The sequence below is a fragment of the Macrotis lagotis genome, chromosome X, assembly GCF_037893015.1.
Source record: "Macrotis lagotis isolate mMagLag1 chromosome X, bilby.v1.9.chrom.fasta, whole genome shotgun sequence".
In the NCBI taxonomy this organism is placed as follows: Eukaryota; Metazoa; Chordata; class Mammalia; order Peramelemorphia; family Peramelidae; genus Macrotis; species Macrotis lagotis.
Genome location: NC_133666.1, coordinates 695,118,414 through 695,134,304, shown reverse-complemented (window position 1 = coordinate 695,134,304; position 15,891 = coordinate 695,118,414). Strand labels below are relative to the sequence as shown.

Below are 15,891 nucleotides of genomic sequence, written 5' to 3'. Positions count from 1 at the left end.
GAGCTCCAGTCCTGGAGTCAGGAAGACTGGAGTTCAGATGTTTCTGAGCTGTGGGACCAGACCCTTCACCCCATTTGCCTCAGTTTCCTCATGTGTAAAATGAATTGGAGAAGGAACTGACCAACCCCTCCAGTATTTTTGCCAAGAAAACCCCAAATGGGGTCACCAGGAGTCATCACAACAAAGTTCCCTCTAAGGAAAGACTCCTGTAAAATTTGAGAGGTTGGGAGTGCTCAAGAGGAGGGAGGCCAGAGTCCTTTCAGAGGCCCTTATCTCCCAAGGGCACAGCTGGTGACTAAACACCAGGCTGGAGGGTGGGGGGTGGGGTTGTTTTGTAGGTTTTAAGAGACAAAGAGAGGAAAGAGGAGGATTTTATTAGGGAACAGAGGGAGGGAGAAGGGAGAGGAATTCCCTTTAGGGCATCATCAGGTGTGTGAGAAAAGCACACAAACCTGGCAGAGGGATGGGGGGTGGAGACCATCAGCCCAACCAGACCCAGGCCACAACACATCAAGTTCAACAGAGCAACATCAAGGGGAAGAAAGGGGGAGGCCCCTTCACAAACAGCAGAGCCATCCCAAAGGCCAGGAGCTACCCAGAGAGGGAGGGAGATTCCCACTCCCAGAAATCTTCAGGCAGTGGCCAGCAGTCCACTTGTCAAGGCTATTGTAGTGGGTACAGAAGGCACCTCTGAGGTCCCTGCCAACCCCGAGCCCCTAATCCCATGGTTTTAATCTACACCAACTAGTAGTGATCCAGTTATTGTGGGACCAAGTAAGAGAAGAGCAGGCCCATGCCCAGCTGGCCAGTTCAGGGTAGGGTGTGAGTAGCCATCATGCCCCCATCTGGTTCATGCCATCCCTTCATGCCTTTGTCCCAGACGTGCCCAGGGTCCCATACCATTGGGTGTGGGGCATCGAGGCTGCTCTCCTGAAGGAGCTTCACACACCCAAACATACACACGGCTCACATCTGGCCAATACTTTCATACTATCATCTGGCATACAGTTGGTGATTATTAAGTGCTTGCTTCCATTCCCCTTCTGAGGTGCTATGGGCGCCCCTTCCACCATTGCAACTCTGCTCTCCATCACTCTCCAAGTCTCATGCAGCTGGTCAGAAGCAGACAGACCCAGAGGCCGGCACTGGGCCTGGACTGAGCTAACAAAAGGGAGAAGCATCTGGGAGGGGCTCTCAGGAGGTACTCTGGGGTCTAAACCAATGGGCCAGGGCCAGTTCAGTTTGCGCCTCTGCCTATAAGCCCCTTGCTCTCACCAAGCTTGCCATGCACGTAATTAGGCATGGATACATTCTTAATTACATGGGATACAGCCAATCTCGTGATTAGCCTAATTAAATTTTATCCTAGTCAATAATGGTTTTCAAGTCCTTCCCTAAAAGCTCCCAATCGGCCTCAGTCGACGGCTCCAGGCTCAGCTTCCCAGGGTCTGGAGACAGACTCCATCTAGAGCCTGGGACAAGGGACTCTCTGTCAGCTGTTAAATGAGGGTGACCTGGGTTCAAATCCTGCCCTTCCTCCTTACAAGCCGTGTGACTCTGGGCAAGTCCTCTGGGAGCCTCGGGTTCCTCACCAATAGAAGAAGGGTTGGACTGCGCCAACTCTAATCATTGAATCTACTCAAAATCCTGCAGGTGGTAAAAAAGGGAGACAGGACTGGCGTGACCACCATGGGCCTGGCCCATCCATCCTTGGTGCCCTCTCCATGGGCTGCTGGAAAAACCCTCAGACACAAACCCTCTGATGATGCCTGGGCCCAGGGACTGATCGTCCATCACAGGCCTCCAGTGAGGGCCCCAAGCTTAAGAGAAAGCTGTGTAGGAGTCACTAATGCAGGAGATGAAATGGCACGCACGGATGACCAGGAGCTCTCTGAGGACCGCTCCATGCCCCACCCCACTTAAGTCCAATCTGAACCAGCCCTTCTCGGAGGCTCGGGCCTCCCCTGACAACTTGCCCTCCCACATCCCGTGAGGAGTGCTCTCCCCGGACGCTGGGCCTGGTCTGGGAGATTTAGTGCCTTTCTTCATTTTCAGCATGGATGTGTTTGCATTCATGGCACCCTCATCCTCAAGGAGCAAAAGCTGGCCTTGGCGGGCCCAGAGACTGCTGGGAGAGGAACAAAGGCTCTGACTCTCCATGGGCTGTTGGGGGAAGAGCCCTGCACAGCCTGGAATGATGGGGAGCTCACTACCTCCCCAGGCAGCCGGGAAGCTGGCTGCACCATCCGTCTCCATCGCTGGGTCTGCCCTCCGGGTGCCCTCCTACCCCGCCACACTTCCCAATGGTCACAGACTTGTCTTGTCGAGTCGAGTGTCTCGTCTCATCCTGAGGGATCCTGGCGCCCAAGGGGCCTCAGACACATCATGGCTGACTCTACCTGGGCTCCCTGGGGCCCCACAGGGAGGAGGCAGGGATGGGGGTCACCCGGCTCTGTTTTCTAAACAGTGGCACCAAATAAGTCCTTCCCGAGGCACCCTGGTCAGGACACAGAAGCCACGTCCACGAGAGGCATTGTAGTCCAAGGGACATGGTCAGGACTGGAGGCAGCAAGACCCAGGTTCAAATCTAGCCATGTGACCCCAGTAAAATTGCTTCATATCTCTTTCTTTATCTGTAAAATAAGGATCTTCATAGAACCTACCTCCTAGGACTGCTGTGAGGATCGAGCGAGGCAGCTTTGGTAAAGTGCTTGTAAACCTTGGAGTGTTCAGTTACGTCCGATTCTCTGGGACCCCATTTGAGGTTTTCTTGGCAGAGATACTGGACTGGTTCACCTTTTCCTTCTCCAGCTCATTAAAGAGAGGAGGAAACTGAGGCCAACAGGGTAAAGTGACTTGCCCAGGACCATACAATTAGGAAGTATCTGAGGCTGGATTTGAACTCAGGTCTTCCTGATTGTGGGCCTGGCACTAGGAAGACCGACTATCATTGTTATTGTTATTATTTTAATATTTCACTTTTCCCTGGTTACGTGCAAAAACAGGTTTCAACATTCACTTCCAAAATGATTTCCAAATTCTCTCCCTTCCCCTCACCTCACTCCCCCCTCCCTGAAAAAGCAAGGTACTTAGTATAGGTTAAAAATGGGGTGACTGTTATTATATCACCTAGGACAGCTAGGTGGCACAGTGGATAGATCAACAACCCTGGAGTCAGGAGGACAGGAGTTCGATCTGACCTCAGACACATAATACTAACTAGCTGTGTGGCCTTGGGCAAGTCACTTCACCCTGACTGCCTCCCACCCAGGGACATCTCATATATCTGGCCACTGGACCCAGATGGTTTTGGAGGAGAAAGTGGGGCTGATGACTTAGCATGCCCCCCCCCACTCAAGTCCAATCCATGTGCTTGTCATGACATCGCTGGGTCATCATTAAGTATCCACTGAGAGAATTTAATAAGGACTTCAAACTAGAGCCTTAAAAGGCTGAGTTCTTGTATTAATGCTCAGCCTTCCTGCCTCAGTCACCTTTGCCACTGGGGAAGAAGTCAAGACGCCTGGGGAGCTCCCCCACCATCATTACAAACTCAGGAAGATGATGATCAGGACGTGGGAGACGGCTCCTGGCCTCAGGATGCTTTAAGTCCAGGGACAAAGAACTCATCGGGCAGTGTTGCAGAAGGATGAGCCTTTGACTTAGACAGCCCTCCTTTGTTTTGGGATAGTACTCCCTTCTCTCTCCCTCTCCCTCTGTCTCTTTCTGTCTCTGTCTCTCTGTGCCTCTGTCTCTCTCTCTCTGTCTCTGTCTCTGTCTCTCTCTCTCTGTCTGTCTCTCTCTGTACTTCTGTCTGTCTCTTTTTGGTGTGGTCATTGCCATATTACCATTTCATGGTAAATCCTAGAGAATAAAACTTGCTGTCTAATAGATTTTCTGTCATTTAATTTTAACACTGTTTTTAAGGTTTATACTACAATGGGTCAGACGCTGTACCAAGAACTGGGGGCATAAAAAGAGGCTCAAGCCCATGCCTATGTTCAGGGGAGGAGATATGCCAGCAAGGACAGGTCAACATGGCAGCTACAAACTGGAGAGGATCTCACCAAAAAGACCCCAGGCCTTCTCCACCCAGGGAGTAGAGGTGGGGGTGAAATGGGGGGAGAGTGATCAGACCTGTGGCCTGACCTGAGGAAATGGCTGTGGATTAGGAGAGATGTGTTTTTCTTTTTTCTCTTTTTTAAAACTGAGGGGAAGAGACAAAGAGAGAAGGAGATGAAGGGAGGGAGGGGGAGAGTCAGATGGACAGAAGGGAAGGGAGGAGAGACAAAGATAGAGACAGACAGAGAGGGGAGATGGAGGGAGGGAGAGAGAGAGAAACCAATCCCTTTTTTTAAATGAGGGGGACTCTCACTTCCCAGGGACCCCTGCCCTGTCGGCTCTGAGCAGGCCAGTCATCAGACCTGGTTAGCAGAGGCCTCCCCTGGCATGCCACCATCAGTAAAAGGCAAGCTGCATCAGTGAGACTTTGCTTTTAATGGCCAGGCCTGGCCGGTGGGTCCAAGAATGGCCCCACAGGCCGGTGACACTGAATCACAGAACCCTGACGAGGGAGGAGGTGGAAGAGGACCTAGGTGGGGGCTCTGAGTGTCATCACTGAGTTGGGGTGATACATTGGCCTGCACTTTGGGAAGGTCCCTTTGGTGCTGTTCTGTTCCCCACAGGGATTTAATAAATGCTGATTAATGAATATCCTGCCCCTCTGTTATGCCCTTGGGGCTCCCAGCCTCTCCAACACCCAGAGGCTAAGCTTCTGTCTGTGCTGCCCCCCAGATTGGAGTGGGAGCCTCGAGTGCAGGCCCTCTGCTCTCTCTCTGGGGCCCAGCACTGGACAGCGCCCTATAGGAAAGGTCTTTTTGTCCATTGCCGCTGCCATGGTATGCTCCCTATTGAGTGCTCTGTGCCCCCGAGGAGGGCAGCCAGGATGAGGAAGGTGAAAAGGTGTAAGACAGGGTGGGCCCAGAGCAGAGAAGACTTGGGGGGGAACAGAAGAACTGTCTCAGGGGTCTGAAGTGAAATGATAGGGCAAGATGCATGATGGGGGCTGCGGGAGGGAGGCTGGCAGAAGGCAGAGCTGGCCTGTGGTCGGAGGCCGCTGCTCCTCCCCTTAGGAGAAGCCTTCGAGTCAAGCCCAGGAGTCCTTGCTCAGGTCTGGGTAGGGCATGACCCTGGGGGGACGGCTTACCTAGGGGGGCTCCTGAGCAGTTTCTTAGACCAGATGCTGAGATTTGGGAACTGTCGAGGAGGGGGATCAGACTTGGATTGTTGGGGCTCAAGGCCAGAACTAGGTGGAATGGGAGAGAGCTACAAAAAAGGTCAACTTGGGTTGGACATGGGCCCCTCCTGCCTGGGAGAGCCACCCCAGGGTCGGCCACTGAGACCCCCAACAGGGTTTTGACTGAGGCAGGACTACAGGGGGAGCTCCAAAAGAGACACGGCCTCTGAGAGTCTGGGATTTCCCTCATGTTCTGATAGCTCTGAGGAGATGGGCCGTCCGTTCCCCAGGATGGACAGAGCAGAAAGGCTGGCTGGAGACCACCCCACCTTATCTGGGGAGGCCATGAGGGTGCACAGCCAAGGGCAGGACATTCTCATGGAAGCACCCCCTTTTCCCTGGCATGCCTCATGTGGGGGATGAGGAGCCAGCAAGCTCAGAGACGAGGTACAGATTATCTGAAGCTGCGCAGCCCGTGGTGGGGCGAGGCCGGCCCAGAGGACTCGATGACTGTCCTGCCAGAGGTGCCGTCAGAAGGTCCGCAGACACTCTTGGGGCCACCTGCTGCTGCCTTTAACAAACAGCACTGAAAGCTGTCCCTAAACTTGAGAGCAGCAGCAGCAGCATTTATTAAGCACCTGCTGTAAGACCTGAGGACACAATGAAAGCCCAAACCAGTCTCTGCCCTCCAGGAGCTCCCAGTCCAATAGAAGCAGTTCCATGTGAGTAACCAGTACCCATAAAATACACCCAAAGGCAAAGGCCTCCCGTATCTCTGCCAAGAAAACCCCCAAAGGGGCACAAAGAGTCAGACGCGATTGGGGACAACTGAAGAAAATGGGGGGCAATGCTGAGGGGAGCAGCCAGTTACTGGAGGGGCTGGGGGAGGCCTGGGGAAGCAAATCTGGGAAGCCACAGACTCTGAGGGAGAGCATGGGGGGAGAGCCAGGGCAAATGTGCAGAGGTGGGAGATGGACGAAGGGGGTTGAGAAACGGAGAGCTGCCCTGTGGTCTGAAACAGAGGAAGAGGGAAAGGGAAGGGAAGGAGGACGGGGTCGAGGAGGGTCTAAAAGAGAGGGAGGGAGGGAAGCGGAGAAAGATGGAGCCGGAGGAGGAGGCCAGCTTCCTTCTTATTCACTGTGTGTGCAGCCCTGCACGTGGTGCCTGGTGCCCAGCAGTAAGGGTGGACTGGTCTGGATGGAGCAGGGTTTAAGAACAGAGAAGACTCAGGCATGTTTGTAGGCAGAGGGAGAGTCTGAAGATGAGCAAGAATGTGAGGATGAATAAAGGGGCCATGAGCAGCCTTTGGACAAAGGGGGAGAGACAATGACAGCAGCGTGGTACCAGCCGCTGGTCACCTAGTGCATACCAACAATGGAGCAGGAGGCAGATGTCTGGCACCATGCCCTTGGCACTGCTCGAGAGTTGCCCCCAAGAGTCACAGTAAAGGAAAAACCTAAAAAGAGGCCCTTGGGGGCAGCCAAGCACCTATTGTCTGATGTCGGGTACATGGGGCTGGCCACGGGAGTCACTGGGGAAGGGAACTCCCAGAGGAGGTCATCTCCCCCCTCCAGTGCCACTCGCAGTCTCAGGGAGTGTCTAGAGCATTGCCCATAATCATCAAGGCAGGATGCAGGACTTGAACCCAGGTCTCTGTGGCTTTGAAGGCCAAACAACAAGGGCTGATGGACCCCAAAGTAAGAAAGACCTTGGGGGGTGTTAGTGGGGTTAGTCTAATCTCTATGTTCAGTCAGTCAGCTTTTATGAGGTGCCTACTGTCTGCCAAGTGCTAGGGGAGCCCCATGTTCCCCAGGAAGAACGAGAGGTGCCTCTTGTGGGGATCTCCCACTAACTGGGACCTGGTGCTCTCTAGTACCCTGGCCCCCACTCGTGGAGTGGAACTTTCAGTAAGATAAACAGCTTTTCAGAGTGTGACTAGCACTGACCTGGCCACCCATGCCAGGTAGATGTGCGGGGAGCTAGGGGACGGGTCCTGGCCGCCCACCCTGCGTGGATGCATGGGGAGCTGGGGGACGGCACAAGCGGGCTCTCAGGCCGAGCTGCTCGGCCCCTCAGCCCCTGCCCATCCAGGCCAGGCCTCTGCTCTGTCTGCCCCGTCTCTGTTCCCACTCCCTCCACAGAGTAGGCGCCTCACAGAATTAAACTGGACTCAGTTTGTGAACAAACCACAGCCAGAGATGCCGTGAGAACCATGGAGGCTTGTCCTCGAGCTGAGACAGGAGGTGGGCCTCTCTCAGGTCATTGGTTGGCACGTGGCCTGGTGGACAGAGCCAGCCTCCCAGACACCAGCACCTGGTCACAGCCTTGGCTTGCTGCACCTTCCGGGTCACCTGGACAAGTTGACTCACTTATTAGATCTCTAAGCAGCTCTGGGCTGCAGAGGAGGCGCAGCCTGGCATTAAGTGAAGGAAGGTGCCCGCCCCAATGGAAGCCCAGGCCCCTGTGGGGCAGAATCCAAGGTGACCAGATGCCCTGACAGCAGCTGGCGCAGCAATGAAGGGGAGTAGCCCACTGGCCCAGAGGTCAGCGGTCTGTCTCGGCAGCTCCAGCCTGCTGAGGCCGGTTCAACTCCAGGACCAAGCAGGGGAAGTTGAACTTCCTTCCTTCCAGCCACAAAGACTCAGCCAACTTCGTGCTGGGGGGTGGGGGGGGAGCTGGATGCAGGGGAAAGACGTCTCCAGCCTCTGGAGCTTGGACACTAGATGGATGGTCACCTAGAGGGAGGACAGAGGTGATGATCGGGACGGGCTTCCTGGAACACATGGACTAAGCCTTGAAGAATGTCAGAGGAACCCTCTAAAAGGGCAGGATGAAGAGGGAGGGTAGACTATGGGTTTTGGGATGTCCTATGAAAGAAGGGGGGTGGCAGGCTTTACAGTCAGAGCTGAGAAGTTTGTACTTAGTCCAGAGGCAAATGGGAGCCACAGGTGTTCACTGAGTAGGGCGGGCACATGAGGAAAGTACCGTTGAGGTGCCCATGGACTGACCCAAGGAGACCCTGGAGATGAGGAGGGAGGCGGATGGGGGCTGGGCTGCGGCTTTCTGAGTGGAGAGAAGGTGTTCTGAGATGGAGCCCACAAGATTTGACAGTTGGACAGATGAGAGTGGCGAGGGGGAAGGAAGAGGCAGTGTCACCCAGGGGGAGGATGGGGGTAGTACCTCAGGGGCTGTGGGGTCCCATTTCTGCCTCACCCCTCCTCGCAGGCACAGGATCCTTTCAAATGGCTTTCCCCTGGCCAGTGGTCAGCTGTCCTATCTTTTGGGATGCCACCCGTTCATGTGAGAAGTCTGCTTCTGCCCTTAATCCAAGTGATCACCACACAGGGCCAGGGACGGATACCTGGGCACGCCAGCGGAGACCCAGCCCCTAGGCCCATTCATGGCTTACCTTTAGGTCCAGTTGTTCATCGGGGTCCCCATAAGCCTCCCCAGGGCACCCAAGCTGGCTCACATTTTTCCACCCACCCATCAGAGGCAGGCCAAGGGACTAAAATGATGTCCATAGTCCTTCCGTGAGTCACAGGTCAGGTGATTGCCTTAAGGGGCATGAGGCTCTTGATGTTCCAGGTGAAACTGGAGCAATCTACCCCAAACCCGGGCCAGAGAGAGCAGTTAAATTCATGGACCCGTAGTCAGCAAATTCTAATGTTTTCCTTGGAAATTGGGTCATTTGATTGTGGGGGACCCAATCATTAACTGCTTTTCTTCCTTGGGGAAGAATTCGTTTCTTTAATCCCCTTTCTCTTTGCCCTAATTCCTGGCAGCACAGCCATATGCCAACAAAGACCCAGAGGCCTCTGGTGGAGGGGCCCCCCACCTGTCCCCATCAGCCTTCCTGGCTAATGAAATACTCTTGGCCAAGAATCAGGCTGGAAGCCAGGCTTGGCAAGGTGACAGAGGAAGAGGGGAGGACTCTTTGTCCCCTCAACATTTCTCTGCTAAACTCCCCCTTTTCACTTCCTAATTTTGTACCAGGACAAAGACAATGTCGAGAAGAATGCTGGGAAAGCAAAAAGAGAATCCAACAGGCAGAGACCTCCCAGGAATCTTACATAAGGATAGGACAGGAGCAAGTCTGTAGGAATCTGGAAGGCGAGTCCCAGAGGGTCTCAAGGGTCCTTGACCCTGACCACTAGCCCTGGGCCTGGACCACCTTTCCCAATCCCCCTGCGGGCCTCCAGAGGTCTGGGAGAATAATAAACTAGGCCGTGAATGCTAAGAAATAGGAGCAAGAGAAACAGGGAAGGCCACGGGCACCGGGCAATGGGCCCTCCGGGGGAGTTCAACTGAGGCTCTGCTAGGATCCACCTTCTGCAGAAGATCTTTCCCAGCTGCCTGAGCCCCCAGTGCCTTCCCCTGGGTGATGACAGGGCCTCTCCTTTGCGATCTTCATCTCTCCAGGGCTTAGCCTCGGGCCAGTAGTTTTCCAGCTTAGTAAATACTGGTGCCTGAGGCTGGCCCATTGATGGGTAACGTCCTGGCAACTATGGCCTCAGTAGGGATGGATGAAGGCAAACATTAGGTAAATCATTAAGATAAATAATCAAGGCCAGCAGTTACTCAGCACTCCCTATGTTAACTCATCTGATGCTCATGACAATCCTGGGAGGTAGGCGCTATTATTATCTCCCTTTTACAGATTGGGAAGCTGAGGCTGAGAGATTTAAGTGATTTGCTCAGAGTCACAGAGTGTCTGAAGCAGGATTTGGGGCAAGAGCCAGAGAACCTGAGGACTGATCCTGACCCTGCTCCATAAGGGTCACATGACCTTGGGCCAGTCACTGTCCCATTGGCCCAAGATGACCTCTTGGCCCTCCTCCAGCTCTGCATCACTGCATCCTTGAACCGGCGAGAGGCCTGGTCCTTTTCTGTCTGCTATGCCTGTGGGGTTCTCTTTTTGCCTTCCCAGCTTTCTCCTCACTGCCTGGATGCAACATTAGGAGGTGAAAAGAGTGAGTTTAGGGGGAAGAGCCCTGTGGGTAGTGGGCAGGGTCCCTGGGCTGTGAATCTAGGTGGTCTAAGTCAGTGGAATTCATAGAAGAGCAGATGCCAGAAGCCCCTGAGAGTACTAGGGGCCTCACTCTCCCTTATTCTTTCATATAAAGAAAAGGTGTCTCAGAGTAGCCCAGAGTTCAAGGCGTAGACCCAGTAGAATTGAGAATTAGACCAGGGTCTTCTGTGTCTAAACCTGTGGCTCCTGCTCCTGTGCCCCCAACACCCCCACCCTGGCCCATGATGAGAGAGGTTCCAGAACACTGGGTCCAAAATGACCTCCCTGCACCTGGACCCAAGGCAGGGGGAACTACCACCTCCTTTCCCAGATGAAAAACAGAAGTAAGTATGTCCTTGGAGGAGACAGGGGCTGTCCTCAAAGGGGTTGGGGTGTTCCAATTCCCCCAGTCAGCCGCCTCTGCCAGGCGTGACCTTGGGGGAGTCTAAAATGGGACAATGGCCATTTTCTTATTCTTCCCAAGCTAGCACAGCAGAGTCCCACTTCACCAGCCACCCCCAAGGGCCTAATTCTGACTGATTTGGCTTTCTCTTTCCTCTTCTTCCTGCCCCTGGGTCTCCGAAGCTTATTCTTTAGCAGCTGAGTGGGGCAACAGGCTAGGAACCAGGAAAGCCTGGGTTCAAATCATTCCTCAGTTACCCACTGAATGACCTCTATCCTTCTCATCTGTAAAATGGGGACTGGTTTAGTCCCTACCTCCCAGGCTTGTTGGGAGGGGAAGATGAGATTGCACTGGTAGATAATGCACCTTGCAAACCGTTCTAGAAATACGAGCTCTCATGACCACCGTGATTACTTACACCAATATAGAATTTGAACTCTGCTCTGACTCACAAATGGCAACGGTCAAACGACAGCCAGGCAGGAGAAGGGGAACCCGGTGGCTGCTCACAGTCAAACGTGCCACCAAGGCCACCAGCTCTGAGGCTAACTCTACCTTGGATGTGCTGAGAGACAATGGCCCCCAACCTGGGTCAGGATTTCAGAGGTCCCAGTCGGAACCTGGCTCCCTGGTTTCAAGCTGGGAGGGAGTTGGAGGTGAAAGAGAAAATGAGGCACGGGTCTGCCAGGAACAAGTTTTTATTAATGTTGGATCACTCTGGTCTACAGTCTGTTCTGCTCCTGGGCAGAGCTCTGCTAGGCTTTCTGGAGGATACAGTGGAAGGAGCCAGAGTTAGAATTCAAAGATCTGAGTTCAAATCCATCACCACAAGAGGCTGCATCCCCAAATGGCCAAAGTCCCCTCTAGTTCTAATGCTGTATATTAGGTTGTTTTCATTTGTGTTTTTTAGGTTTTTGCAAGGCAGTGGGGTTAAGTGGCTTGCCCAAGGCCACACAGCTAGGTAATTAGTAAGTGTCTGAGACTGGATTTGAACTGAGGTCCTCCTGACTCCAGGGTCAGTGCTCTATCCACTGCACCACCTAACCACCCCTAACCCTGTATACTCTGAAGGTCAGTTTGCCAATCACCAAACTTCTATGTTCATGACCCTGCTCCAGGTGCCAGACACCAGGGAGCTGTTGTTGTAGAATCACGAATAACTCTCCATGATCCTTTTCAGGTTTTCTGGGCAAAGATTCTGGAGTCATCTGCCATTTCCTTCTCCAGTTCATTTTAAGGATGAAGCAACTGAGGCAAACAGGGTCAAGTGACTTGCCCAGGGTTACACAGCTAGGAAGTATCTGAGGGATTTGAACTCAGGGTTCTGAAGTCCAAGGCTGGCATTTTATTCACTGCCCCTCTGCACTAGCGGCCAGGCACCAAGGGCTACAAAGACACGACCTTCAAGAAGTTTCCAATTGGAGAAGCAAAGAGAAATTTCTCTTAAAGTAACTGAAGCGAACATAAATACTTGGGAGTCTACCTGCCAACACAGACCCAGAAACTATCTAAACACAAAAAGAAGCTTCCATTTGAACAGGGGAGACACAGGAGATGCATGGACTTGTGGAGGTCTCTGTGAAACCTGTTTGTAGCAGAGACAAGAGATCTTGGCAGGAAGGGGCACTGGCCTCTGGATGGGACCGAAGGAAGGCAGTACCCAGAGGAAGCCTGAAAAGAAAACAAGGCTTGGAAACAGAGAGTCACGCTGCCTGCCGACGCTGATGGTTCAGAAAGGAGACAGGCCATTTGTGGTAGCCTCCTGCCTCTCTGGGGAATGGAAGCTCCAACGCGGTGAGAAAATGGAAAGAGTCGGCTATTCCAGGGGCATTCCAAAGGATTTCACAACGAATGAGGAGGGGACAAGCCCAGAATAGAAGCAGGCCCTGCTAATGAGAACTTCCAAATATAATGTCCCCATTGTTCTCCACAAACGCAAAATGACAGGCTTGGCCACTCGGAATTTGATCAGAACAGATTCTACCTGGGCATCAGGAAGAGGGGCAGGGGAATGTTGGGGAGGGAAGTCTCCCTTGGCGGGGGATGCTGAAGCCTAACCGTGGGTTGCAAGGACAGGACAACAGGCAGAGGAGTGTTGTGCTTGGCAACTAAGCAACAAGGACGTGAGAGGCAGGATGACAAGAAGGATCAGACGAGGCTAAACTTGGCCGTACTCGTGGGATCCTGGGTCTAGACATGACCCTTGGTGCAACTCCCCTGTTATACAGAAAAGAAAACTGAGGCCCAGAAAGAAATTACATGCCCAAGGTTGAACTACAGTGAGTAGAGTAAGAATCTGAACTCAGACCCTTTGAGTCCAAACACTGCTTCAGCTCAGATTCCTTTCTCTGCCTGGCATGGAGAGGCTTGCTGGTCATACATAAAGTCCATCTGGCCACTAGGAGTGTGGGTGTGTTAGGAGAGAGGTATCTATCCTTCAGAGATTTAGAGATGAAAGGGCCCTCGGAGGCCACGGAGTGCAGTCAATCCCTCATCCTACAGAAGAGGACCTGGGGTTCAGAGAGGTTGGGTAATGCCAAGGGTTAAACTTGTATGTATTCTTGCTTCAGCCCTGATGTTCCCTCCTCGTCCTCAAGGATGACAGGAGTGTCCAGTTGGCTTTGGTGGGTTGGAGCAGTCCCAGAGCTTCCAAGGACTCCCCAATTCTGTCTTCAAGTCAGCCAGGAAGAGCCATCAGAGTTTTGACACTCTGCTTGGGGCTGCCCATGCCTGGGGAGTCTTCGGTCCTCCCCACTAAGGCTGCAAAGCTTCCCTGAGAATTCCAGCCTCAAGGTATTTGCTATTTGAAACCCCACAAATCTGCAGATAGAGACTAGAGAGACATACTTACCGCCCCCCCACCCTAGAGGTGACAACCAAAACAGGAGAGAGATGACAGATAGAGGCCCCCCCCCCAGAAGCCATGCATTAGCAACTTGGGTCAGATCACTTCTAATTTTAAACTTTCATTTAAAAATAAGACAAACTAAAGGGTTTGAGTGGGCCCGAAGGAGCCGCTGCCATTCAGATCCTCATTGGAGGCTTTTAAAATGTCTGTTGACGGCTCCCTCACTGTTTTGCAGTGTTGTCAGTGATTTCTTTATAAAAAGCTTTTTCATTGCTTTTTCTAAGAGATGGGGAATGTCATCTCGAGTCTATAAAGTGCTCAGAAAAGGCCTTGAGTACCTGACAAAATATAGTAGATGTGTTCTAGGCCAATGGCACCTTCCACTAGGAAGGCTGTCCATCCCCTACCCCATTAGGCTGAGTCATTTCCAAGGGGAAGTAGAGGAGCCGTCCTTTGGGTCAGACTAAGGGCCCAGAATGGTGGAAAGAGCACTGGCTTTGACCAGGGCTAGGCTTCCTCTTTCTAAGCACCAGGTTCTTGCTGTTTAAAATGGGAGTGAGCTGGATCATCTCAAAGGACCCCCGCCCGGAGTCCTAATTCTCTGATCTTATGACTCTGAGGACACACAGTCCATCGGAACTCCCGCCATCTCTACCACTAGATGGGGGTGTGGTAGAATAGGTGTTTATAATGCTCCTACTCGGCGTCAGCTGCCTGGCTAAGGGCTTTACAAATACCAAGGTTCCTGCTGTTATTAACCCTACTTTAGAGCTGAGAAAATGGAGGCAGACAGAGGTGAAGTGACTGGGTCAGGGGCACACAGCTAGGGTAGGCCCGAGGCCAGGTTTGAACTCAGATCTGAACTGACTCCAGGCCCAGCACCTGCCACTCCACTATCCCAAGAGATAAGAGGGCAGGGAGGGCTCTGGGCTTGGAGACATGAGTCCTAGACTGAGAGCTACAAGGGACCTTTGGGCCCATCAATTTATAATTGAAAGAACTGAGGTCCCAAGATAGTAACTTGGATCAATTCTTAGAAGTAGGATATGACCTGGGCCAATCCCCTTCCCTCTCAGTCTCAGTTTCCTCATCTATAAAATGTAAGAGGCTGGACTAGACAAAAGTCTTTCCAGTTCACCCACAAGAATTCCTGGACCCAAGGCCAGGCCCTTATTTCTGTTCATCTGGAGTGGGTAGGGGTCAACCAGGAAAATCCCGCCCTGATTTCATTGTGGCTGAATGATCTGAGTGGATCATTGGCCTGGCCTAAGGGCCAGCGTCCCTGCCTTCCTCCTGGCACCCCTTGGCTTCGACCCAGCACTCTCCCCAGTTGTGCTGAGCTGGCCCCATCATGAAAGGTTCCTTCATAGGCGGGGAGGAGGGGCGATTAGCCTGGGAAAAGCCTTCCTAGAGTGGGAAGGACTCTGGGAAATGAGTTGATTCCCAGAAGGAAGAACTAGGAGACAAGTGGAGGTCGCTGCCTCCAGAGGTTGGTGAGCTCCCCATCCCTGGAGGTCTTGCCGCTGAATCTGGATGGGTCTGTTACCATGGTGGGGGAAACCTTTCTGGGATGGACACCCTTCAAGAGTCATTTGTCACTGGAACTTTTTTCGCCAGTGTTTCCAGGCTTCCCAGGTGCTGCCCCCCACCCAACAACCCTGGGAACAGGAGATGGAGCAATAGCTAGTGCCAGGAGGTCGGATGGACAGCCCAGAGCACAGAACTCACATGTGACCCAAACTATGAAGGGCTCAAAAGTCCAGAAGGCAGGTCAAAAAGGGGAGGGGGGGAGGCGTGGTCTGGGGCATTCCTGGGAACTCAGTCTGAAATCCAGGCTCAGACACTTGTGACCCTGGACGAATCACTTCACCCTGTTTGCCCTTAGTTTCCTCATCTGTAAAGTAAGCTGGAGACAGAAATGGTAAATCACTGCAGTGACTTTGCTGGGTTAGACAGACATGAACACCAAATACAACAAATCCAAAGAAGCCAGTAGAGAGTTGAGTCGATTCACTGAGGAGTCAAGACAGGGAAGGGAGGAGATGGTGACCAGTGCAGAGGTGATGGCCTGGGTAAGAACGGAGGTCACCTTGAAGCTGAAGAGCCAGGTCTGGGATTGCAAGCCTCAAGTGAGATGGAAAGATGAGGGACTGTGATCAGAAAGGGCAATTTCAGAGTTTCTGAACCTGGAGGTGGTGGCAAGACCAACAGGATGACCCTCTTGGTGTGAGGCTGAGGGGGTGTGGAGGGTGGAGGCTGACAAATTGGATGGTTAGGGTGTCTGAGGGAGGGTCAATACGCATGCTGCAGTCCCCTGGGTTGGGGACCTGGGGAGTAAGGACCTGGTGAAGAAAAGAACCAGAGCCTCCAGTAGCAGACCCCACTGAGTCTCC

The 15,891-nt window shown here is 53.0% G+C and overlaps 1 protein-coding gene across 2 annotated transcripts in view; it reads right to left on the bottom strand.

The window, feature by feature from the left end:
- COMT (catechol-O-methyltransferase) overlaps window positions 1-15,891 on the bottom strand; it is a 43,332-nt gene that overhangs the window by 25,659 nt on the left and 1,782 nt on the right. Inside the window, exon 1 of one of the 2 annotated variants that reach the window (XM_074206502.1) lies at window positions 8,646-8,762. The exons of the other annotated variant lie outside the window; for it this stretch is intronic. Within the exon in view, the coding sequence (XP_074062603.1) occupies window positions 8,646-8,726 (81 nt within the window). The 5' untranslated portion in view covers window positions 8,727-8,762. Of the gene's footprint in view, window positions 1-8,645; window positions 8,763-15,891 lie in introns of those variants that run through there. 2 annotated transcript variants of the gene reach the window in all.